This window comes from Juglans microcarpa x Juglans regia, chromosome 2D (genome assembly GCF_004785595.1).
Source record: "Juglans microcarpa x Juglans regia isolate MS1-56 chromosome 2D, Jm3101_v1.0, whole genome shotgun sequence".
NCBI classification, from domain to species: domain Eukaryota; kingdom Viridiplantae; phylum Streptophyta; class Magnoliopsida; order Fagales; family Juglandaceae; genus Juglans; species Juglans microcarpa x Juglans regia.
Genome location: NC_054596.1, coordinates 38458338 through 38485358, shown reverse-complemented (window position 1 = coordinate 38485358; position 27021 = coordinate 38458338). Strand labels below are relative to the sequence as shown.

General features: G+C 31.6%; 3 protein-coding genes across 3 annotated transcripts; 1 reads left to right on the top strand and 2 right to left on the bottom strand.

Annotated features, from left to right (window-relative positions):
* Positions 1-13644: 13644 nt before the first annotated feature.
* On the bottom strand, positions 13645-17019 carry LOC121250352 (GTP-binding nuclear protein Ran-3-like). The gene is made up of 8 exons (XM_041149463.1): positions 16858-17019; positions 16622-16691; positions 15957-16013; positions 15663-15780; positions 14858-14947; positions 14584-14763; positions 14417-14494; positions 13645-13996 (listed from the first exon to the last, which is right to left on the bottom strand). The coding sequence occupies exons 1-8, from the start codon at positions 16858-16860 to the stop codon at positions 13927-13929; spliced, it is 666 nt and encodes a 221-aa protein (XP_041005397.1). The 5' UTR covers positions 16861-17019; the 3' UTR covers positions 13645-13926.
* A 921-nt stretch (positions 17020-17940) lies between these two features.
* On the top strand, positions 17941-20873 carry LOC121251110. Its single transcript, XM_041150428.1, has 4 exons — positions 17941-18092; positions 18218-18300; positions 18407-18497; positions 20565-20873. Exons 1-4 carry the CDS (start codon positions 18064-18066, stop codon positions 20593-20595), a joined length of 234 nt encoding a protein of 77 aa, XP_041006362.1. The 5' UTR covers positions 17941-18063; the 3' UTR covers positions 20596-20873.
* A 1796-nt stretch (positions 20874-22669) lies between these two features.
* LOC121250803 lies at positions 22670-23624 on the bottom strand. Its single transcript, XM_041150024.1, has one exon. It carries the CDS (start codon positions 23270-23272, stop codon positions 22895-22897), a length of 378 nt encoding a protein of 125 aa, XP_041005958.1. The 5' UTR covers positions 23273-23624; the 3' UTR covers positions 22670-22894.
* Positions 23625-27021: the final 3397 nt, after the last annotated feature.

The following is a 27021-nucleotide window of genomic DNA, read 5'->3' as shown; positions in this document are numbered from 1 at the left end:
AAATAATCAATAAAAATCATTCCACTCCATTAAAAATAAATTTCAATATTATAAAACTATCCTCTATTTTATATAGTGTTGTAAACTAATTATAAAATAGTTGTAAGGATATATTTTCCATCTAGTTAAGAAAGACAGCCAACATGCATTTTTCATAAAGTTTATTATGTACACATAGACAGTTTTTTAACGAGTTTTGCTATATATAAGCAAGTTTGCATACTAATCTGCGTACTAATATTGTTATTTTCATATTCTGAATTCAAATTAGCACTGTTTTCAATAAAATCTTCTTTCTGACTAATCATATTGAATGGGTGCACGTATTAGTATGCAGAATCGCTAAAAATTAGATTTTTCCATGAAAATTAAACTAAAAGTTAATTAACTCGTCTATTTTAAGGAATTACCTGATTTGAGGGGACGTTATTTTGGGAACTAAATTAAGATATAAATTATGGAAGTAATTATTCAAGGGAGGACATTAATTCTAATATATATAAGAATCATGATCATGTGCACATTATATATAGAATATTATTGTAATTAAGGCTGATTTATATGGTCAAGAATTAATGAACATTATGAACTAACCGATTTTCGGTAAAGGTACACGTACGTATTAATTAATTTCTAAAATACTTACTGTCCATCTTTTTTAATTTGGTATAACTCTTTTAGTGCCATATATATGATCTATTGATTCAACAGATCCATCGATCGAGTAGCATCAATACGAGGTTTATACATTTTTTTGTTTCCAAATATCTAAAGATCAGTTATTCTTGCTTTTTTTTTTATCTGAATAGTTATTTTATTCTCAAATCGATATGTATTAAAGCATAATACTATTCATATTATTTAAATGATCATATTTGATTTATTTATAAGATCAATTAAATTTTAAAATTTATCTTACTGATCAAATTATGTCTTGTAAGCATATTATTAGGTCTGCTAGCGTTCTACACACGATGATCGGCTTGTGAATAAAAATTTTCATATCTAAATATGATCAATTAGTAGAGAAATTTATATTCTTAAATATGAATATAATTAACTTGGATGATCTAATTGATCTAGATAATATAATATAACATGTGCATTAAATATTGTATATATATATATATAACTTCTCCACGTATGTGTATATATATGATTATTTGTTTTCAGTAGTATATATGATCGATTAAGCCAAAGGGATCACTATGGAAATGAAAGAGGCCGCCCTAAGCATGAACCATGCCTGTTTTGACCCTTGTTCCCCTCGCCCTACGTACTTTATGCATATATACATTAATGGAAAATCAATATTCTTTGAGTAAGATAAATTAATTATAATTTCTATTAAAATGACTCTATTCTCATCACAAATAATAGTAATTCTATTACAAATAATTCATCATAAATACTCATTTTACTTATATATATAAATATATATATATATATATATATACATAATGAGTGTCAAAATGGATAAGTACTAATCTATATATGTTTCATCAGGAAAAAAAGACATATCAAAACGGATAAGTACTAATCTATATATGTTTCATTAGGAAAAAAAAGACCATATTATATATATATATATATATATATATATATATATATATATATAACAAAGGGTCGAAAATTGGAGAATGGTTAATTAATTTGAGGGATCTTGGAAATTGATGGTCGTATGTATATAATTACTAGCTAGCTGTAATTAGCAATGTCTGATTATTTTGAAAAAGGAATGTACGTATAACGTATATATATAGCATGAGGTTGATCATTTACGTGCATGAGATGATGATCAGATCATGATGTAAACAAGCTAGGCATAATGCAATTCATTTAATTACCCACGTACCACACTTCTATTTTGAGATCATCAATTAATTAATTAATTCCCAAATTAATTAAAACTCACGACAAAAATGATACTGGCCTGAACATAATTAATTAATCACCATCATGTTAATTGGATGAATTAATTAATTAGATCATCATCTACATTTAATATGTATATATATATTTATATTTATATAGATAGGATAATTTGATGGCCATGCATGCATGCACGCAGTAATTTTTTTATTTTTTTTAAAAAAGAAAAATTTAGTAATTATTTTCTAGGAAACAATATATAATATATATATATATATATATATGAGTACTATTAGAGTGAGCGATGGATCCAGGTAATAAGAAAAGGGGTGGGGACGCATTAAATTATGATCAATATAGCAATTGGTTTTGTGTATTGAAAGTGACAAAACTCGTAATATTGCTGCAAAACGGTCCAGGCCAGGCTGCATATATATATATATATATATATATATATATATATATATATATATATATATATATATATATATATATAGACTAGTCAACTCTATGCATCATCTGATCATTCTTCCTTTCCTACTTCTCTTCTTTCTTTTAATCTAATTAAGAAAATATATATATAGAAATGGCCTGCCTGGGGGCTGTTCATTTCTTAGAATGCACTCTAGCTAGTCATGAAATTGCGCAGCTAGCTTGGAGGGAGAGAACAAGAAGTAGTGGGGATAGAAGAGAGTGAGAAGCCGGGGGGGCTGGGCTGGGCTGGGTGTGGTTCCCAACAGCTAGCTTCTTTGATATCCTAGCTTGTTCCCGAAAAGATGATTTGGGAAGAGAGAGAGAGAGAGAGAGAAAGAGAGAGGCACAAAGGGGGTTGTTTTTTTGGAATGTTGCTCTTAAATTTGTGCACATGGGAACAAGGCTGTCTATTATAGGGTTTCTTTGTGTGGTTTTGGTGGGGATATATGCTCCGGTTGACCCAACCATGGGGTGCCCACTTGGAGGCACCCTTCCTTAATCTTGTCCTAATAGGCCCAAGACATGTTGGGGCTCTGTGCCCCTCTCTTGGTCCTACCATTTCTATTCCTTTTTCTTTTTTTTTTTTTAACTAAAAATAAAATACCCCACTACACTTGAACTCTGCTCAACTTTTTCATGTATAAACAAAATCTTGGGTGTTTAGTGACTTTTTTTTGTTTTTTTAATACATGAGGAGTGTGATTCAATCATCGGTTCTCTTAGTGAGAAATCAAGATGTTACTAATTGATCCAAAGGATCCTGACTGGCGTTTAGTGACTTTTAAGTTGCCTGAAATTGATGTTTTAAAAAAAAATTTTTATAAATTGATGTGATTTGACATGAGATATTAGATTTTAAAATTCTATATTAATTATAAAGTAGACTTGACGTTGCAAGGGATTGTGAGATAACTAGATGGCATCAGCCTTGCAAAGTGCATAGCATAGTTTAGACTAAGCCTCATGCAATTCACATATGTAAATGGCAAGGCTTATACATATGTGATCTGTCTAAATTAGGGTCCTGAATTTAAACTGAAAAAGAAATGCATATTTTTCTGGAGAGAGAGAGAGAGAGGGATTGGATCATCCAATTATAGAGTTCCAAGGATGGAAGATCTGAATTCGTCCGGCTCCAACTTCTTCTGTTCATGACTGTATAACTTTAGTTAGATATTGGCCGATACAAACGAAACTTTGAAAAGGGCCAGCTGGGGGAAAATAAGAGAATCGGGATCGAAGGCATTGCCCTACAAATATTTTTTCTCTGTATTACAGAAAACAAGAGGACAAGCTTGAATATCCACTCACTTGAACCAGTGGTGGAGTTTTCGAAAGTGACCAAAATAATCCAACCAGGAAAAGCCTGCAACTCATCTCATCAGCTCTCTCTCTCTCTTTCTCTCTCTCTCTCTCTATATATATAACTGATGATATATATATATATATATTTGAGTAATGCTACATACAGTTATAGAATATAAACGTCATGTAATTATTTTGAAAAAGAATGGAATCTACTATTAAAAAATTAAATTTTTTTCATATGAGTCTCGTATTTACTAATTTTTTTCAAAAAGATTGCACAATACTTACAGACTTCACGACTACAAATATCATTTATATATATATATATATATATATATATATATATATGCACCCCCTGGCCTTTGATTTACTTAAGCAAATTTCATTCCGTTTTTTTTTAGATTTTGTTTGACACAACATGACGATCAACACAATTTCCAAACAGATGCCTAGCTCTACTATCTATCTGCTGAATGCTACGTAAAACTTCTATAAATAGTATATATATATATTAATGCTGACAATTAATCTCCATTAATCACTAATTCCTTGATCTATTTAATTATTGTAAAATGTTGTCATGATGTGAAAACTGATGATAAGTTTTATGGAATAACGACCAGCTCACATCACATTTTCAGTTGGGTCACTACGGAGTTTGAAAACTTATAGGAATATATATATATATATATATATATATATATATATATATATATATATATATATATATATATATAACATTTAAATTCGATTTTGCTAATTAATTAAGCACCTACTTTTCGAGTAATGCATGCATGCCAGTACCACTAATTGCTTATCTCGAAGGAAGGGTGCTGCTACGTACTCAGATCTATACTTACCTAGTGCAATTGATTTTTTTTTTTTCAAATATTTTTTAAATATTTTTAAAAAAATTATAAAAAATACATCACTTCATTAATAGTTACTTCCTTACTATTAAAAAAAATATATAAAATAAAACGTAAAATAAAATACCCAAGCGATAAGTTTGAGGAGGCAAACTCATGGAGCCAAGAATCATTTTCCATCAAGAAAAAAGCTAGCTGAAATTCTAGAATTTAAGCAATTAGTGCGTTCTTATTTTATCTGTAATTTCTATAAATAGCCATTGGTCACTTCGGAATATAAAAATTAAGTTGTCAATCATGCATGCGAGATATAACAGAAGTACTAATCGAGAACAAACCATGCCGAATAACCAAACTCAATTTCTTCTTATTAGTGCGCACTAATAAAAGTTTTATATTTTATACCCAAACTATTATATATATTAATTTGTTATTTTTTTGCTAAGAAGATAAGAAAAAATTATGAGAATGAGTAGTGTTAGGCTGCCTCCCAACATTAACCGCTGGGTGTGCTGCCTAGCACAATTTTATCTTCTTATTTGTTTTAATTTTTAATTTATATTTTTTATTATTTTTAAACATTTTTAAAAAAATATAAAAAAATATCGATATATTAATAGTTATTTCTTTAACTATTAAGTGAAAAAAAAATTAAGAAAATTAAAATAAAAAAGATATCAAGATAACATTTTCCTTAACGTGAATATAGATGTGACACTATCTAGATGGTCAATCCTAGTGGAATGTTCAATGTGTCAGTTTTGTGAAAATGTCTTTAAATATATATGTAGACGTCGGAATATTCATTAATTAAGCATTTAATGCTATTCAAAGACTACTATTACAAGAATTCTGTAATATACAGTCAATTACAGATGTTGGAATAGATAACGATAACTATTACAACGATAACTATTGCAAGAATTTTGTTATATACAGTCAATTAGAGGTATTTTTTGTGCATTTCATTGACTTAGCAAAACTCAACAGTTATCTTATATTTAAAAAAAAAAAAAAAGTGACTTAATCAATTATCACGTCGATTTGTGTATAAATGAGTATGTAAAAATGACTACACATAAAATTGTTCTTATTACAAAGACCACATTCTATCTATATATATCTTCAAATCTAAATCTTAAAGTTTGAACGAAAAGTTTAAAAATTGTAATCCGCTAATTATAAGATGATAGGTTGAATAATTGAGAAGAAATGATCGAAAACAGTCATGATATATATACAACTAAAATGTGGTTGTATATAAGTGACTAGGTCGAAGAGAAAAGCTAGCAAAATTCAACGATAGACTTTAATTTGGAGCTGCTTAATTCCATTGATAATAATTGTAGAAGATGAATAATTAAGAAACTTTAGAATTAAGTGCGTGATAAAAGATTTAGTTGGTGAACATTATAAGCCACATGAAGAGCAGCAAAAAAGGGGATATGTTCTTATGATTCGTTGTCAAATCCCTATCCCCACGATATGATCTTTTATTTTATTTTATTTTATTTATTTCCCGTGATTATATAGTCAAAATATATATGATCATCCTTTACCAAATTCAAACAACGTTAAGAGATGTTGAAGATAATATCAAATCAATATAATTTGATTTAATATTATATTCATTTGATTTTCATCATTATAAAATCACTTTAATTTGATACTATTTTGATATGATTTTCATAATCTTTAACTTCTCTCATCTCAATGTAATTTTCCTATAAGTAGGAATGTATGCCTTGTATTCAATAACAATTGAGAAATTAGTAAAAATGTAGCCCTCAAAAGTATATTTCCCTATTTCTCCTTTATCCATTTTCTTTTATATTATATTTTATTTTCTATCAAAAGATAGAGTACTATTTTCTTTCCCGGCCATCTTTTTCACAAGAAATTAATTCGTTGACCTCAACATGATGAACAAAATATATAATTAATATAAAACCTAGCTAGCTCTTGAAGAATCCATGGCTACTCGATGCCAAATCCAATTCAATGAGAAATTGGATCTAAGTTTTCATTAGTGGGGATAAGGCCAATAGTAAAAACTACATACATTTTGCTTAAAATATGCATATATTGTCGATCGATGATGGTGATCAAGACATGCATGCGCACTTAGAGATTCAAAATCAACATTTAAAAGCGCAATTTTATTTATAATTACCACCAAAGATTAGCATGCGTTTGTTTTGCGCATGCTTTTGCTAAAAGCAAGCTAGCTAGCCTAGCTCGCTCTCCATCGGTTTGTGTTAGATTTTTGGGTCAACTTAGAAGATCCTCCTCCTCCTCTTCCTACCTTTTCACCATATATCTCTAGTGGAGAATAATGTAAGTCCTTTTATATGGCAATCCAATATCTCTCAATTGATTACACGTACAAATCATAGACTAAATTAAAACGTCAGCTCAAGACTACGAAAATCAAAGTAGAATAAGTGATTCGACATGATTTGGCAAATAAGAAATCACAAAAGGCCATGCGTGCTTCTACCATGCCCAAGGACTAAGGTGCATAAAACTTGCATCCATTGTTGATCTTAGTCATCGACTTGGTGGAGAGCAAGCTAGCTAGGTATGTTCTGATCAATGTATTTTTTCTCCCTTTGTATCATTACATGCATTACATCCTAATTAATCGATGACAAAACAAATCATAGACCAAATGTCAACTCAAAACTAATAAAAGCAAGATCTAAGTGATTCATGATTATGACATCGATCTTCTTCATGACTTAGAAATGATACCCAAAAGATTATCAAAACAAAACGTTTTTTGGGGATTGAAGATTTTTTGATTTGAGTACTCAAAATCGTATCCTCCCAGTGATTATGTAGTACTTACAATATCAATCATAAATAAGTATCGAATAGTTCAATTAAAATTATGTGATATATTTTAAAATAGATAAATATGTGTGAACAACATGTCACATTTAACTTGATCATGTGCATAAGGTACAAACATATATAACGTATAACCAATTCTCGTCCAAGCAATGAGCGTTATGATGGGTCTTTCATATTACTACAATGTGTCTCTTTTTTATGATCACGACATTGTGAAATCAAGTCCTACCATGTGACATCAAATGATTTAACTTTCTTGCCCTTTTTGCCCAATATGCATAACTCTTTTGTTCAATCAACTCAAGCTTTGGCAAGTCCTACAACAAACCAACATTAGCACTTGTTTATTTTCTTCTCCTACTTGTATTTCCCCCATCTTAACTTTTCCTAACTTTTTCCTAATACTATAATCTTACAAAAAATAAAAAAGGTTCTATATTTTCTCTTTTACTTGCATCTTTTTTCAAATAGTACTTAGTTTACATACAGTCTCTAAATGGGGACTGTTCATGCAAGCTCGTACGGTTATGTTTAAAAAAATTTGAAATTGTAATAATATTCTTTTTAAAATGATTTTTTCCCTTTTATCCGTATTTATCAATGAAAGTGTACACGCAGTCTCTCATTCAGGACAACAAATAAAATTTCTCTTTTTCAAAAGCAATATGATGCTTATTCATATCCTTATCATGATCTTAAAATAAGAAATATGGTTTGTGTTTCGAAAATCATATCCTAAATCAAAATTAAGAATACTTCATTTCTTTTAGTGGTGAGTTGTAATACTCCGAATTAAATATTGATGATTTCAAAGTGAGAATAATTATAACTTTAACTAATTATTTTAAAATACGAATACAAATGCGACTTGAATTTTTCTTAAATATAAAAAATTTCCAACTCATCAAGTTATGTAACCTAAAATTGGTGTTGTGACATGAGATCCTTAATTTACTTGCATTCCATGTCAAACAAAAGTTGGAGATGAATCGAGATGCCATATGGGTGATGGGAGAGATTGCCCTTGTCTATTTTACTTTTATTTTTAGTCATTAATTGAGTGCTTTTTTTCAATAAATTCAAAGCAAGAATCACTTCTGACCTAGCTACTTAGGTGCTAGGCAAGCATTTTATTATGCTATAGAGAAACTTTGAACTTGTAATGAGTAGTGGTGATAACGGTATCTTGCCTTTTTTTATCTTTTTGGGCATTTTATTATTATTAAATTAAATAACCTCTCTTTAATCAAAAGGTGTTATTATTTCCTAGATCTTCCTCCATAATTAGGACCTACTCAACTCCATAATTAGTGTCAAAATAAAATCTTACTCTTGGGATGATTATTTCACAATTTTGTATAATATACTTATAATTTTTTTTACAATTTATTTCACAATTAATTAATATATTTGACAATTCAAATTTACATAATTACCCTCTATTAAAAATAAGATTATAAAAAAAGTCGTGATTATATATATATATATATATATTTTTATAATTTCTCATGTTTATCTCTCTAAATTATAGAAAATATTTAAATAAAAAATGTGGAGGATGTTAAATATTAAAAAAAAAAAAAAAAAAAAAAAAAGGAAAAAGCTCTGTAACTGAAATGTGTAATGATGAAATCATGAGTTATTCCCATTGAATTGTGCCATCCCAATCTTGAATGACAAGGGCATTTTGGAAAAATAAAAGAGAAAAATCACATAGTTCCAAAAATCTTCTGATATATATTATAAATACAGAGAGGGAGAGAGAGAGAGAGAGAGGGGGGCAGCAGGCAGAGGGGTCAGGGTCAGGTTTGTTTTTGAGTACAAAGATAACAACCTCTGGCAGTTGCAGTAATATATAAGAATCAGAGGCAAAGGAAATTCCGTACCTTTTCTTTTTCTTTAATTTTTTTTTTTTTTTTTTCAACCACAACCCTCGTGAATCGAGGGTCAGTGTTTTCACCTTTTCAGTTAAAAAAAATAAAAAATAAAAATAAAAAAAATATCTCCCTCTCTCTCTTCTTTATTTGTTTGATTTACAATTCACTGCCACCTATGATGACTATTTTACCTTTTATTTCTGACTTCACCAGATTTTCTCAGAAACATCACAACTTTGTAATAATTTATTGTGGATATTTTTAATTTATTTATTTATTTCAATAAAAGGGAAACTAAACACAATGTACTACATTTCATGTTCTATGTTTTGTCTCTTTAAAACCATCCTTGTCCATTTATGTCTCTCTCCAACGGCCATGTCTTCTCAGTTGTACTTTTAATAAATAATAAGGTTCTATTTTCATCATTTTTATTTTCTCTAATTTCTTTTTTCTCTTCTTTAATATATAATATATAATAAAGTAATATTACATACTGTCGTAAAGTATAAAAGTATCGTACAATTACTTTTAAAATATAAATCAAACCATATATAGTATAAATATTTGAAAAATAAAATTATATTTCATGCTTTTAAACTACATTGTAATATCCTAATATGGATGAGCAAAGTGACATAATTTTAAAATTTGAATTCTATAAATTATATATTTTTTAATTTTTTAATAATTTAAAAATATAATATTTCAATTAAAAACAAAACCACCACTCAAATATGTGGTGCAATATCATTTTAATACCCCCAAGGAAGGAATATCTTTTTCTGGTGTTTATATAGGAAATAAATGCTGTAGTTATAGTTTGTGAAAGAAATTCTATACTGCTAGCATAAAAAATTCTCCATCTCCTGCCATAGAAGCAAAGTTTTGGTATATAAAAGTCTAGTGCATGAAGCTAAAAATGGAGAGCACAAAACGTTAGTGGAAGAAATTTACCATAAATTCTTAGTGCCTCAATTTGATATTCCACTAATTATCTTTTTTAAAAAAAAAATTGTTAAAATATAAATTAAATAATAAAATCTACATTTTCTCATGAATTTAATCTTTTAATAAAAGTGGGGATTACATATGATATCAGAACAAAAATCCTGATTTCGAACTCTAATTCTAAAATTCATCTCATTTAATTAAACATTCTACATATAAAATGAACTTTAAGATATAAATTAAATAATAAAATTTACATCTTTTTAAAAGCATAGACTTTTAGAACAAGTTATTGTGATTTCACAATTTTTTTTTTCTTTTCTAATAAACAATTAGGTGTGAACACTTGTAGTCGCATGCAAATCCAAAACTGATTAAAAGGTGTAAGAAAGGAGGATTTTGTATCAACTTTTGGGGGAATACAGCCAATGAATATGAAGGCAAAATGAACGTCAATACCAAGAAATGACAGGAAAAATGATGATATGCTTTATGCAGAAAAGCACAAGCTTCAAATCCAAGCATAAATTCTCTAACTGGCTGGAATCTTACACATATCGTTTCTTGACATGATAGAACGTCTTGTGTTTTCTTTATCCCAGTCCCCGAAACCCTTTTCCCTACATCTTCATCTCTTCCATAATTAATAAAGAAAACTATTATTGCACTGTCATTATATTGGTAAAAAAATGTAGAGTATATTGTCTGCAAAAATTCTTCCAAAAAAAAAAAAAATACTATACGAGCAATACATCAATGCTCTTTATTCTTTTATAGCTGCACAAAACATGTATAGCAAAGGAATGCAGCCCAAAAGTCTATGTATAAATGAAATAATGCTGCTTAGGCATTCTGGGTTTAATACTTCGGATTCATACTCTTGGGAATCGTCGGATTATGATGCACTTGTAGAAAACTCCTTGTCGAATACGTAGACCACCCAGTATCAATCAAGAAAAATGAAGAATGTGGCTCGATTACTCCCCAAAAAGAATGAAAAGAAATGAATGGTGGTCGAGCATTTTAGGTGATAAATGAGGTAGAAAGAGTGAAAAATGAAAATCAGAGGAGATGATGATGAGCAAGCAGGGTGAGACAGAGACAGAGAGGCGAACCTACCAGTGTTTTGGACAATAAATTCAGGTTTCCCTATTCTCAAACTCCCATCAACAATGCATGCATATGGCATAGACAATGACAGTTGCTTCCTATCCTCCTATTTATGCCCCCTTTCCCCGTTTATGTGTAGGCACATGCTCTCTTTTCAGAACATGTCCTGTTTCAAGTTTACATAAAATACAGGCAACATTCAATTTCTTTTCTTTTCTTTTCATAATGCTCCCTTTGCCCTACCATGACGACTACTCCATATTTATGTTCTTTTCTGTATTTGAATTTCGTATATTCACATGATGGGCATCTGATGATAAGTCACAATCTTTCATTAGTACTCCTCCCCACTCTTCTTCTTCTTCTTCTTCTTCCTTCCTTCCTTCCTTTAGGTAATGTCTACATGTTATGTTTTCTTGTTCTTTCTTATTTTTTGGGGGGACAAATGGTTTTGTTTGGTACTTAAGTGTATTCGGGACAGAAAGATCTCCAATATCATACACATGAGAGACTTGATTTACCACCAAAATTAGGTGTCATGTCATGTCCCTCTGCCCCTTTTTCTTGGCATTATTATACAGTAAGATATGCAGAGGAAATACACATGCACATACGTATACATTGAAAGAATAATTAATGAAATCTTAGACCCAAAAAACAAAATCCATAGGGACTTTTAAAAAAAAAAAGAATAAAAGAAAGGAGTTATCACTTGTGAAGAAGAAAAAGAAAGAATAGCCAATCCACCAGAAAGAAGCTAGATAGGAGGAGAGGGATGGATGGTCAGAGCAAAGGGAGCCCATTGAGGATAATAGCAATAGAAACTGACTTTTGAAAAGATTTTAGAAAGAGTATGGCTTTTTTGAATGATCTGGACCAAGCCCAAGCAAGACTCCTCCGACCACCCACCGACAGTGAAAGCCACAGTTTGCTGCCTAATGTCTAAAAAATTTAACCCCTGCACTCTTATGTATGGGGCCTGTTTGTTGTTTTAGTGAGAGGTAATAAGGGTCCTGAAATTTGGACTGGGGTCCTTTGGGAGAAAACCCCACATAAAAAAATTTAAATAAATAAAAAAAATGGTAGACAAATGCTGGCAAGGGCTAAGGAACAGCTTTCATATGCCCCACTCTTGGTTGGAATGATGTAGACGAGTAGTGGGCGTGCATTGAGTGCAGTGTCCACAATGATCGCCCCCAAAAGGTTGTATCCAGTGTTCTTCGAACCGACACCGACAAGGACAAGTCCAAATGCCAATGTAGGAGAGACTGACTGCAACTCATGTTTTTAACTTAGGAGGGGGGAGAAGACCTAGGTCGAGGGAGCCCATTTTGTTTTTGGTGCCAATGGGCAATGCAGCAACGGCAGCATTTGCATTGGCAAATTGGATAGTTTTGAGACAGTTTTGTGGGCAAGTGGGTGCTCTGTGTTTTTGTGCCACCAAAAGAAATGTATATATATATATATATATATGCGGTAAGTACCTTATTGCCCGCCCATGTGAGATTTCACATGTGAGTCAGGTTTTTGGCTTTGGTGTTGTTTTGGTACATTGAAATTTAGTCAGGTTTGTGCCGGTTCTGACTTGTTCAAACTACAGACACAAAATAGAACATGTCTTTGAAGACGTTCATTCAACCGGTAATACTTTTACCTTCGGGCTCAGACATTTCGGCCTGTCTGACCCGAAAGGCATCCCCATATATCGTGGGTTATGTTAATGGTCCTGGAAGCACCCGGACCCAATGCTCTCACTGCCATTGCCTAACAAAATAAGCTACAGTAAAATTCAAAACCCGACTCCCCGCTTGGTTTGTTTCATATTTTTTTAATACGACTGTTTCAATTGATAAGCTGGATCTGCTTGAGCTTCACTGGTAAAAGTTAATATCATATTCCTGCCTATTTTCTTAGGTAAATAGCCAATTAAAGGAAAGTTTAGATGGACAGAATTTTCCTTTTAACCTGGATTTCCTCCAATCCATCTATAGAAATGATGTGTTCATTTTAACACGTAGTACTTCTCACAAGTCTAAAAAAACTCGTGGCAATTCCTTAAATAGGTTGAAACTTCCTCTCAATTTGAAAGAAAGCTCTATCCAAGCCCTGAGTCCGGCTAGTTTACCTTCGTCATCAAGAAATAAGAGGATTTCAATCTCCAAGTTCGGCGAAAATAAAGTCGCCTCATAAATCCTTCGCCCTCTGTAAAAGAGAGGTTCACTCATGGAAAAATGATATCTTCCAACTGCTTTTGTTTTTCTCCGCCCTTAATATTTCTTCCTTTGGTAGGCATACAGCAAGGCATCGGGTGATATATTCGACATGTAGCGAAACGGTGAATTTGGATGCATAAACTGCTATTTAGTTCGGTAACTCTCAAAACACCCCACATGATGAGATTCCAATAATAACAGACTAAAACCAGCACAACCAACGACATAACAAAAGCTGAAGGAAAAACCTAACTAACATAAGGTCTCCATGAATTCTAAACCCTGCCATATATATTGTTGAAAATCTCGAAGGGAGATAGATAGGGCACATATAAAGGCAGCATAAGAGAGACAAAAAAAGGGATGGATTCAAAGCCCACCCCAAGATTTCCCGCTTCACTCGAATGTATCATCATCGTCGTCAGGAAGAGGCTGACTGGCTGCAGCAGCAAGCTCATCTTCATGCCTGTAGGAAACAGCACAACTAACCGTGAGTCGAGAAGAGAAAGGGGCAAACCACTAACTATTTGCGTAGATAAAAGTGATTAAATGAGTTTACACATAAATCTCAGTACAAACTTAAGGCTGCCCCAGGACCTACACAACTCAAATACTTTAAAATACCAGAATCAATTAGCTTCTGAAAAAGGAGCATTTGCTTTAATCAGTTGTGTTAAAAAAGAATTTCCGAAGACTGTTCAATTGAAAATAACCAAGTGAAGTAAAAATATCAACGAGAGTATGCACGTGGAGAACACTCTCATGACCCCAATTACTTTCTATTAGGAGTAGCTTTTAACATATTCTTGTAGATAGGATAATGGTCCCACAAAAGTATAAAAATATTCTACGCCAAATCAATAGCAGGCAAAGGGGAAGTCTATACTGTTTCTGTGCCGCCAAGTCAATTTGTACTTCTGGAGGAGCAAGAGCAGGAGACTCCACAAAGTGGAGAGTAGGGTCCCTAAATTACAAAAGAAGTCGTCAATCTCAAGTTTCAATCACAACCTGGCACACTAAAAATAGAATTATACAACTATGCTATTTCATTACCCAGCAAGCTTTCTGGCAAGATATAGGAAAGGCTTCTCAAAATTGTAATTGCTCTTTGCAGATATCTCATAGTACTGCAGATTCTTCTTCCTGTGGAATGTAACCTGCTTTGCCTTAACTTGCCTGTTCTTCACATCAACTTTGTTTCCACAAAGAACAATTGGTATATTCTCACAAACCCTATGATTGCAATGCAGAAGCCATGTAAATACATCACGAAATGAGAAGATAAAAAATAAAAAAATCATTTAAAGTGGAGCATTTTTTAACTCACCGGCAGAGGTCACGGTGCCATGTAGGAACATTCTTGTATGTCAACCGGGCTGTAACATCAAACATAATTATTGCACATTGCCCATGAATGCTGCAAAAAATAAACAGAAAATGTAATGTGAGACCAACCTGGCAGCACAGGGGAGCCATCAGAGAAATCAATATAACCAACCAGTCATATCAACATTGTAAAGCAACTACTTACATCAATATTCGAGAAATGAAATTCAAACTTTTTGACAAATGAGAAGAAATCCTTAACAAGTATTAAACGTCATTTTTTTTTTTTATAAGTATTAAACATCATATATCAAACCATAACTAACATACAAAATAACCTCCACCGTTTTTCTGCTCCTCTCCCTCTCTCCCAATAGTAGAGGAGTTCGACAACGTTCTTTCTACAGGTTAATTCTCCTTTGAATCTTGTCTATCCTACCGCAGCATAATCAAATTTATGGATATCATCTAGATCCACAAATCAAAATTGATTTCTCATGTTTCAGCTTGCATGACTAACAAGAAATCCCAAACCCTATTTTCCTTCATACTTAACTGGAATCTGCAGCGAATTGTTGGAGCTAGGCTATCAGGAATCCTGTTTTTTATGCTATTAGCTATTCTACTGATTCTTCTGATACCATAGAAGCTCCGGAAGGTCAGACATTATACTTTGCTATAATGGGCAAATAACAAGGTAATCAGAATTTATATCTGACTTAACTGAACGCAACATAAAGAATATGAACAATCATTCAAATCTGACAAGGCAACAAAAATATCATGAACCAAAAACATTTACTCACTAGTATCCATCTCTAAGACCACCAAATTTCTCTTGACCAGCAGTATCCCAGCAGTAAAACCGGATCTTCCCGCAATTAGTGAAGAAGTCCAATGGGTGAACCTCCACGCCAATAGTAGCTATTGGCCAAAAAACCAAAGACATGAATAACTTAAAAAAAAAATTATTACAACAGTGATCTTAGAAGTTAAAATGTCCAAATAAGAAATTCAGTCGTATCAAGCTCCATGATATCTTCATATTTTGAGTACACTGATTAAAATTAACTAAAAGCAAGGTACCATTCGAGACATACGTTCATATTTCTTCTCGAACTCCCCGGTCAAATGTCTCTTCACAAAAGTTGTTTTCCCTGTCCAGTTAAAAAAAATTCAGCTCAATCAATACCACAGGGCTTGAGATCAATATACATATGTACAAATATACTTGCATGGCCTGAGCTGCACACCAATTCATAAATAACGACATGCACATTGATTATTTATTTCATTTCATTTCAAAATGTAATGACTCTTACAGTATCAAAACGACAGGATAAATCAACAAAAAAACATGAAAGACTCAATGCGATCGGTATATTTCTCTAGTTTCACCGAGAGCATGTGGTCATCTTTTTCACAAACTAATTCATTTGTGAAATAGTGTACCAGTTTACAGAAAATATGTCCAGAAACAACTCTCTTTTGAAACAAATAGAGCCTATATTATTTTTTTATATAAGTGAAATGAAAATTTTATTGATACGAATGAAGTAGGCAAAGCCCAAATAGAGCCTATATTATATAGTACAAAGAGTAGAATTATCAATCGGAACCACCACAGCCTAATCAGAATTTCTTATCGGTGATAGAATCAGTTTAAATGATAAGACCACGTAGGAGTAAACACCAGTCCTCCCTTCACAACTTGCTACAAACAAACATATAAAAATTCATAATTTTCAATAAAAAGTATATATACCAGTGCCTCCATCACCGACGATGACGAGCTTGAAACTCGGGTAGTCAACAGTCTGTTGATTCGGTAGAGCCTACAAAAGCAAATTAGAAAAATAAAAAATAAAAAATTAATTGGAAAAAGAGAGAAGGAAAGAGATCGATGAGCTAAAACCCTAGACCCTAACCGTAACCCTAACCACGGGAAATGGGCATCAAACTCAACGATCAGCTGCCAAACTACGAGAGAGAGAGACGTACCATTTGATTTGCGTCGGAGCTAAGAGGGAATCCGAAACTTTAGAGAACAGCGAAGTGACAGAGGAGACCGGCGACAAGTTTTGAAGAAATGATGGGGAAAGAGGGAGGGAAGGGGAGATTTGGGACTTGGGGGGGCTTATAAGGTTTTCTCACTTTCTGCGTGGCTTTAATTTGACGCAACTCTTTTAACCATTGGATTTGATTACTTTCTTTCTGCTCTGGTCTAGACACTCTTTCACCGTCCGATTCTTGTTTACTCTTCATGCACCTTTTTTTTTTTTTTTTTTTTTTTTTTTTTTTTAAAGAAAACGCTAGTTTGTCTCCAAACCCGACTTTGTCCCTTAAAGGGTGCGTTAGGTTTTAAAATCCAATTCAGCTGATTTAATTTATCTCAAATTAATTATAAATGAGAGTCATTATTTTTTTAATTTTTTATAGCAAAATTAAATCAATCTCAACTTTCGTATATTTCAATCTAAAAATTTAAATTCATTTAAATTTAAAAAATTAAACACATCTTAATAAAATTTATAAAATATTATTATTTATAACTCAATTTAATTCATCTTAACATTTAAACATAATTTAATATAAAAGTGTAGTTTTTTTTTTCTTTTAAATGCTAATTTGACCTCCCAAATTACCCTATATTTTTTAAGTGTTTTTTAATATTTAAAAAACAATTGCACAACGAGGCAAAGTGGAGCACTCGAGGAGCATAGTTATAAATTTAAATATTACGCAATCATTTTTTTAAAAACAAATACATATAATATTTATATAAAAAAAAATTAAATTTTTAATAGTGAATTACATTCTATTTTAAAAAAAATGTGCAGCGCTTTACAATTTATAATTATATCTAATATTAATCAAATACGAGATATATATAGCAAGAATAATCAAATCTCAATTTATAGATATTTATACAATACATCTTACAACATATTTTATAATATATATTTTAAAATTAAGAATATTTTTATAAAATATTTTATATATTTTATAAAAATATTCTTAATTTTAAAATATAATAGTCGAAAGTGTTGCCAAAAGTCGCGTGTTTATCGTTTAAAAAAAATCGAAATTTATAGTAAGCCTAGCGCCAAGCGGGTCGCAGTATCGCACACCAACTTTGATATATTTTTTCGTAGTCGTACAGCACGGGCAATAGAAAGCCGACCCTTCTTCAATTTCATCACCGCCATGGCCTCGCCGTCCGATCCTTCCGTCCAGTAAGTTTCTTAACAACAAACCAACCGCCCACGTCCATTTTTTTTTTTTTTTTTTTAAGATTGATCTGTAAAACCCATCAATCTTTTAATTATTCTGTCAATTTGTGTGCATGAATTTATCAAAGGGAAGCCGCGATAAAAAGGCAACGGAAAGGACCCCCATTTAAGTTCTTGTTTCCACTTGTCTATGCCCCTGTCCTTCCTCTCAGTAAGTCTCGCCTTTCTTGTTAATTTCATCTATTCATTTGTGCAATTTCAGCCTTTTCAAATTGAGTAATAGTTACAATACGGTTTGTGGGAATTTTGATTTTCAGTCCGACTCTCTCTGAGGAAGAACCCGGTTTTAAGGGACCGTTTGTTTACGCTTGTGCTGGCAGGGGCATTTGCTCATGGCACGTATTTGGTGTATCCTTTTCAATTTGCATGTCTTTTTTTTGGTGTCACTTTGCTATCTGATCCTGGGTTGCTTTTACCAATTGATTATATTGCGAATGGATTAATTAACTTTTCACCTTGTGGTTGTATGCCATATGGAAATTGAAAAACTCTTTATTTTGATATAAATTTTGTTTTTGTTGTACTGCTTCACTAAAACCACTCTTCAAGCTGTGTTAGATTCGTCATACAATGACGATAACTATTATGTCTCATGAAGTGAATACTCTCGTGGTAAAATGAATTAAATTTCCTGATGGTTCCTCCTGGACTTCGTTTATGACCAGAGCAGGTTGGCACTTGGCATTGATAGTTTCTACTACTTTTTATTTATTGAATTATATAGATATACCTTTCCTCAGAAAGCGGGGTGATCTTTCTCCTTCCGTGTTCGAGGAAGGCAACTATCCCAGTTCTGGGGATTGTGTCCCTGCATGTTTGCACCTGAAAGAATCTTGTTGAATAAAAGTAGTTGGGTAATTGAAGAAGTGGAATTAATTTCATTTTATTTAAAGCACTTCTCAACGTGTACATATATTTAGAAATTTCCTAGCTCCTATAGTTATAAATGCGTCAACCCTGAGGGATAGCTCAGCTGGTCCAGCCTTGGGTTTGCTCCCTAATGGTCACCAATTCGAGTTCCCTTAGGGCCATTGGAGGTTTACATGGTCGTTAACTTCAGGGTCCCATGGAATTAGTCGAGGTGTGCACAAGCTGGCCCGGACACCTACGATTGTAAAAAAAATAGTTATAAATGCGCCGCTTTGGTGATTAGGGAATAGAGGTCTTAGTATAAAAGCATACGCTAGATCATATCTTCATGTTTTTATTGGACACTATACGATAGCTATAAAAAAATACCTATAAAAAATATTGGACACTATATGGTAGATGAAAAATAAAATAAAAACTTATGGCTTTTTTTAATAGCGTATGAATCATGGCGTAATGGAATTTGTACTTGTCAAAAAAGCATGGCTTGTTAGAATTTGTATTCCTTCTTAATTTGTCTAGGCTCTAGCAATTCATAGTGGCTCACTATGACGTTTCATGTTGACGTTGAAAGAGTAATTTCTCTTTCTAAAGACTAAAGATTTTCAGCATGTCCATCTCCTATAACGTGGCAATAATGTGATCCTTTGGGAAGTTCTGATGTTTAAGAGTTGGTAGGTCCCTTGTAAAAAAAATTTTGGTTTCACAAAGATATCAGGAGCATTATCAGTATGGGTAGGATGCTCTGGTGAAAGCATGTAAAACATATTTTCCAGCTGAAGTCATGGGGATGTCATCTGCATGATTATCCTCTGCTCTCATAACCAAAAAGGAAAAAAACCTTGAGTTTCGTATCTGAACTGCTGTCTGTATGTTATGCAGTCTAATGTCTTTTCTCATCATTCATGATAATTGAAACACATAAAAGTGGGATGATTTGTTTTTCATCTTTTGGAGTTTGAGAACACAATTTCACCAATAACCGAGTCATTTATTTTGGAACTGACTAGAAGTAATGGCATATGTTGAACCTCTGGCAAATATGTGGACAAGAGTTGGTTCTGAAATAAACTATAGTGCAAAATTGACAACTTTGTAAAAAAAAGACCGTGCAGTACTATATTCATCCCTGTGGCATAACTACTGACCATTTACAATTGTTGGGATGGTTATGCATTATTTGGCTTTTGGTTGCTTTTGAATTGGCTTTCGACCAGTCTTTCTTCATTCTTGCCTTTGTTGGAAGTAATTTGGTTTTGGCTACGACGTTCTTCGGTCCCCTTCATTTTTACTCAATCTTTAAAGGGTCATATTCCTCCTTGCAATTCTTATCCTTTTATTGGACTGGTTTTCTTATATTATAGAGACTCAAGTAGGCAAATAAATTTCACTGAATTTATGAGGAACTACAACTTTGTTTTATTGCGGTGATAATTCAAGAATTTGTCATTCTATGTGGTCTTGGAACCTCTCTTACTGTCGACAAGGACCCTATATTTTTTGTATTCGATATGTTTTGTTGTTTTTCCTTATAGACATACTCAGAACGGATCAGTACGATATAGAGAGCAAGTGAAACTTGGAGCATGGATTTAGATATTTGATTTCCTATATTTCTCCCCTTTAATTGGTTTGCGGATGTTGTGCAGCTCAGATAATCTATTAACTTGAGGAATAGATTACGGAAAATGGAAATTTTGATTGTATTTTTCTCATCGATTAAACTTTAGTTGCTGCATCTTGTACTTTTTTTCATTTAGCCAAACATTTGAGACCTGCAACGTGTTGCATCTCATGTTGCAACTGAAATAATTGCCATTTGCCAAATGGTGAAACTGATTTTATTTACAGAAATTTCATATTTTTGGAACATATTACTGAGGTTTGAGAGGAACTGTGTATCTTAAATCGGTTGTAGTTTTTGCTGTGGTAGAGGGGTCCTTCAATTTGAGTTTTAGAATCTCAGAAAACATTATGGTTGGAGGAAAGTGCTTGAATGGTGTGTTTAAGAATGAACGACACAAATACAAGGTTTGGTTAATAGTGTCTGCATTTCCAGGTCAAGTGTAAAAGCTAACACTTGATGACTTCTGAGATCGCTATACAAGGTTTGCTAGCCAGTTAAAAGCTAACACGAATTTCACTCATCTTATAATTTATTTTTTAAATGAGATGGTTGAGGTGGAAGCAAAATACCACGTGGTGAGTTCTGATTTGTTGACATCTATATTATTCACCAATGACATACGATGTCGTTGAATGTCTTAACAGGAAATTGGTAGATGGACTATAATTTGCAAGAGTTCCTCGAAATTTACGGATGAATTGTACGAAAAAAAAATCGAACAAATTGGAGTTGAGGTGATGACAATAGAAAAATATAATCACATCATTTTTGTAACACATTACATAATCATATTTTATTTTTAAAATGAAGGATAGTTTATTAAATTACTATATTAAAAAAAATATTATTTTATAAAAATACTCTTATTTTAAAAGAATAAATATAGATAGAAATTATTATTGAGAGTAATTATTTTATATACATAATATAGCATCATCTAGACCACACATCTGTAAATTTAAAATAAAAAAATTAAAAATTAAAAACAGTCATATCGTTATTGTAAAATATATACTGTGACTTCTTTCTGATATTACTTTTTTTAAAATATATACTGTAAAATATGTGACGGAGTATCATTACTCACGTGAATAAAGGAAACAAGAGGACAAGAGGGGAAGAAAAGTTGGGTCAAGAGTGTACGCTTTTTCTCAACTTTCTCTCAATGTCTTCTCTGCTAAGAGGGAAGATAAAATGACGTAATGATTATGGATTAGTTAAAATGAAATTTAACTACAGTTACTTTTAAAATAATTTTTATATTTAAAAATAATTATTTATATATCAAATATATTTTATATTAATTATTTTTCTCTTTCTTTTAAATGACAATTAAAAAAATATAATTATTAATTAATATATAATATTATGAATAGTAAAATATGATAAAATAAAATAAATTTATAATTAAAAAAATTAAAATATTTTTAAAATTATTAATTATTATATAATAAATAAATAGATAATTCAATGTAAAAATTTTATAAAAATAATTAAAATTAAATTTATTTTATATTATTTTATTATCATAAAAAAATAATTATTTTAATGTAAAAACTTATGTGAATAAAATAATTAAAAACTAAATTCATCTTATATTTATAAAAAAATATATTTTAACTTTAGTGATCTAAGCTACTTTATGATAATTGAGGATTGATATGTCAAACAGAGAATTTTATAAAAAATAGATTCACAACTGTTATCCGAAGTTGACGTTTTTGTTTCTTTTCTCCAACAAAGAATGATTATGCAATTTTATTTTCCAATTCTTTAACCATAATAATTGCTTTGAATTTAGGAATTAAGTAATTTCCCAATCGAATCATACAAACATTCTTCATTTTTTAATTCTAAATTACTCAAATTATCAAAACTTATAATATCGTCAAGGTTTTGTAATGACAACACGAAGGCCTACATGACATTTCACAGAGAGAGAGAGAGAGAGAGAGAGAGAGAGAGCGATAATTGTTAGCTGCTAATCTGCTCTACGTTGAATCATCTTTGACATAAAGCAAGCTCTGAAAACATCATTATATATCTTTATCCATAAATTCTACATCGTCGTGCCCATCACGCAATTAATTAACAGCATTAACTACGTAATTACATCACCTACTATTAACATTTTCCACTTTTCCTTACCTTAAATTTTGAAAAGAAAAGGTTGAATAGAAATTAAAAAAAGATACATAAAAAAATCCGAAACTACGGATCTCCAAATATATCCTTAGCTCGCCTCAGGTCACAGATCGGAGCGTTTCTTGATATCCGAGGCTAGGCGGGAGGCGATGGCGGAGTGGTACATGACGTCGTGAAACGACTCCGTCTCCTTCGTCATCATCCGGAGCTGTCTCGCCTTCTCCTCCGTGAAGGAACCCGGGGCGAACCTGGTTCGGGAAGACTTCGGGTCGAGATCCTGCTCCGATTTCTCGGAGCCGTTGTGGATCTGCTTGTTTCTCCCGGAGTCGATGTAGTCGGGTTCAGCGGACCATCCGAAGATCGGGGTCCACCAGTTGGGCGACGAGGCGCTTGTTGGACGGTTCTGGTCAGGATTCCGGTGGTCCGACGTCGCGCAAGCTCGGATCCGGGATGGTCGGAAGGGGATGAGACTCGCAGCCATATGGAACGGGTTCGGAGAGATAAAGCTTAAGATTTTCAGAAAGAGAGAGAGTGTGTGAGAGAGAGCTTTTTCGGACAGCGAAAATGGAAAAGAATGTGGGAGAGATGGTGGCTAAATAGTTGGGGGTTTACTATTTTTAAAGGGCGGAGGGATGGGAAACGGATAAGATCGGCCACGTAGCGGTTTGATATGAGGGGGTTGTGGGGTTTCCATTCGCTTTTTTTATAACCTTTTTTACCGGCTATTCCGGTCACTTTTGCACCTTCTTTGAGGTTTTAGGGGTCCCGCAATGGCATCTTGCCCGACTAGCCGGCGCTTTCAGATACGACTCCGCACCGACCGATGGTCGGAATTTGTCACGTGGAGAGGATAATATTGGATGAATAATGATAGAGTTATTATTTTTTTATTTTACTTAATAATTAAAAAAATGAGTATTAATAAAATTATATATATATTTTAATTTTTTTATAGTGATTAAATATGTTAAAAAAATACTTAAAATAAAATGATAAAAAAGTAAAAAAAATTTTGAAATATACTTGAATAGTAGATTGGTAGTAATAGGATAGTAAGTGTATCACTTCCCATATTGGATTCTCGTTTCACTTTTTATTTTAGGTCTAGTTTGTTTTTATAATTTTTTTCAATTCATCTCATTTTATCTAATTATTATAATTTTTTTTAAATTCTCACATAAAATAAAATAAAAAATTCAAATTTTTCAAATTTTAAAATAAAAGTAATATTAAAAAAATATATTTCAAAAATATTTTATTCAATTTTAATTTTAATCTTAACTCATCTCATCTCCTCTGTAAAAATAAACGAGACTTTATTCTTGAATCTAGAAAATAGAAAATTATAAAAAATTGTTGGACATATTATATAGTAGAATTCTTTAATATTACAGTTCAAAAATATATTATTTAGTTCAAAATCAAGTCTTTTTATTTATTTTCTGATAAAAAACTTAGGACTTATTTGGATATTTAAAATATCTCATAATTTTATGAATAATAGTGAAATGATTTAATTTAAGATTTTTTTATTGAGTTTTGAGATATAAGGGAGAAAAAGTTGAATAAAAATAATACAAAGTTAAAAAATTATTTGAATATAATTTTTATTTTAAAGTTTAAAAACGTAATATTAATTTTTGTATTTTATTTTGAAGTTAGTAAAAATTGTCATTATTAAACCATAATTATATAAAAAAGTTGAAGATTAAATTAAAAAATATATTATGTTTGAGTAATATTTGAAAAGAAAATTTTGAGAAATTTTGAGAATTTATAATATCATCTCATTGCCTAAAGATGGCCTTAATCGCAACATCATGCCATTGATTTGTATTTGTCAAAGACACCGCCAATTTGCGTTATTAATTAGGGTAGATAACAAAAATTATACACGAGTTTTAGTTACATAAAATCAAATTATTTCATTTTATCTCATCTCATATAATCATTACAATTTTTTTAAATTTTCATACAAAATATAATAAATAATTCATTAACATTTTCAAATAACAAAATAAAAATAATATTAAAAAATATATATTATAATAATATTTTATTAAAATTTTAATAACATATCTCATCTCATCCGAATTGCTTAACCAAACGAGGCCTTTATAAGTTTTTGGCTACTTCCCTAAGTTGCAACGGTCAATAAACTGCTCAACTACGACGGGATGTGGGGAAGCAACATCCAATGTAGTGCTACTGCTGCTACTATTGGTGTAGTTTTGTGATTATTAGTCTAACATTGAATGTTGTGGTTTCCGTCTCGAAGGAAAGTTGTAACATAAAGAGATTACGAGAATCAAAATGATCTGATTAGGGGTGTAATTGGTTCAATTCGATTTAGTTTTAGATAAATTTTAGAACTGAACCAGTATACACTAGTTTTGATTTTGAAAAACCATTATCAATATTCATGTTTAAAATTAGAATTTTATGTTATATTAATTTTATTTTATGTTATATCAAATTTTATATTAAGGTTTAAAACATTAATTTTATGTTATATCAAATATTATTAATTTTATGTTTTTTTTTTGTAGGCTAATTTTATGTTATTTTATTAGTATGAGTAATATGATTTTAAAATTTAGTTTTATATTAATTAGTAATTTAGCATATAATATAAAATTATTTTATATAAAATTATATATAATATAAACAATTATATAAAAAATAAATGCAGTTCGGTCCGGTGCTAGAAAAAGGAAAATCGAAACTAGACCAATTCTCACTGGTTTTTCAAAAGGTGAAACTGGTATCGGACCGAATCAACCGGTTCGGGCCGGTTCACCGATTTTTATTTTCACCCCTAGATCCGACTGTCAAGACATGTTCTGTAGGAACAAGCTGGAAGAGGATAAAAAGTCATTTCCAGCCTCTGGTGTGATTCGAGCCTGGATCAATGTCGTTTGGAATCCCTAACTGTGGTCTGGAGCGACGATACGATGTCCGTACGTACGACTATTTCAGTAAATAGAAAATACAAATAGCAAGCATAAATGGGAAATGAGATACAAATTTATGTGGTAAATCTACTATAAATGATGTATTTTATAAGGAAAAATCTACTTGCAAGCGATTATGTGCACTCATTCAATATGATTGGTTAAAAAGTAGATTTTATTAAAAACAGTGCTAATTTGAATTTAGAATATGAAGGCAACAACATTAGTACGCAGATTAGTACACAAACTTGTTTGTATATAGCAAAACTCATTTTATAATCTCTCATGATCTTACGTAGCTCATAGTACAGATGGGTCAGTGGCCCTAGCTACCTAGAGAAAAATAATAAAACTGAAACTTTCGTCTAGAGGTTAAAAAAATTCTCTCTCTCGGTCACCCCGAAGTCCCCGACTATCTGATCTAAGTAAGGGTGATTTTGGTCCAGTCCGGTCGGTTTTGAGGAGGTTTTGCGAACCGGACTAGACCTACTCGGTCTAGGGTTTTCCCACCCTAGATCGGACCGAAAAGCATAAGGATCGATTCGGTCCAATCCCATTCAAGACGGGCCAGTCCGATAGGTCTTTTGGTCCCAATCAGGGCGGGCCAATCCAATCGGTCCAGTTGGTCCAACACTATCCCAACTAGGCCAATGGCCCAATCCTTTTATTTACTTACAAAAGAATACAAATTTTCTATATCCATCCATTCCAAACAACTTAAACAAGATTAGCAATCATTCATAGTAATAAAATTAAAAAAAATAAAAATAAAGAAATTTATAGCAATCCCTAATCAGTAAAATATCTAATAAGTAATAAGTTATAAGTAATAAGTAATCATCCAATTTATCCAAATTTAAAACTCCGAATAGAAAAAGAAAAAACATACAAAATACAATTACATAAATACACTGCTCTCACAGTCTTAGCCTATTATATTTACATCAATACAAAACACAAATATAAACAGAATAGACTAGAAACCAAATGAAGTTCCTCTCTACTGCTACAAAGTAACTACTAACAAAACACATAATGAAATCAGAGCCACAAAGTTGCTTGTTGTTCCAATGTTGCTTGTTATTCCATGCATTGCAGTTTGCACATGCCAATGCTTACTCAACTGTCTGGAGGCAATATATTACTATTAGTAAAAGAATAATCTTCTAGTGCTATACTCAACCTATATATCAGAATGTTTCAAACTCTCTGAGACTTTTTTCAACCTCTATTTTCAAAAGAAAGGCCAAAAATAAAAGATAGAAACAAGTGACCT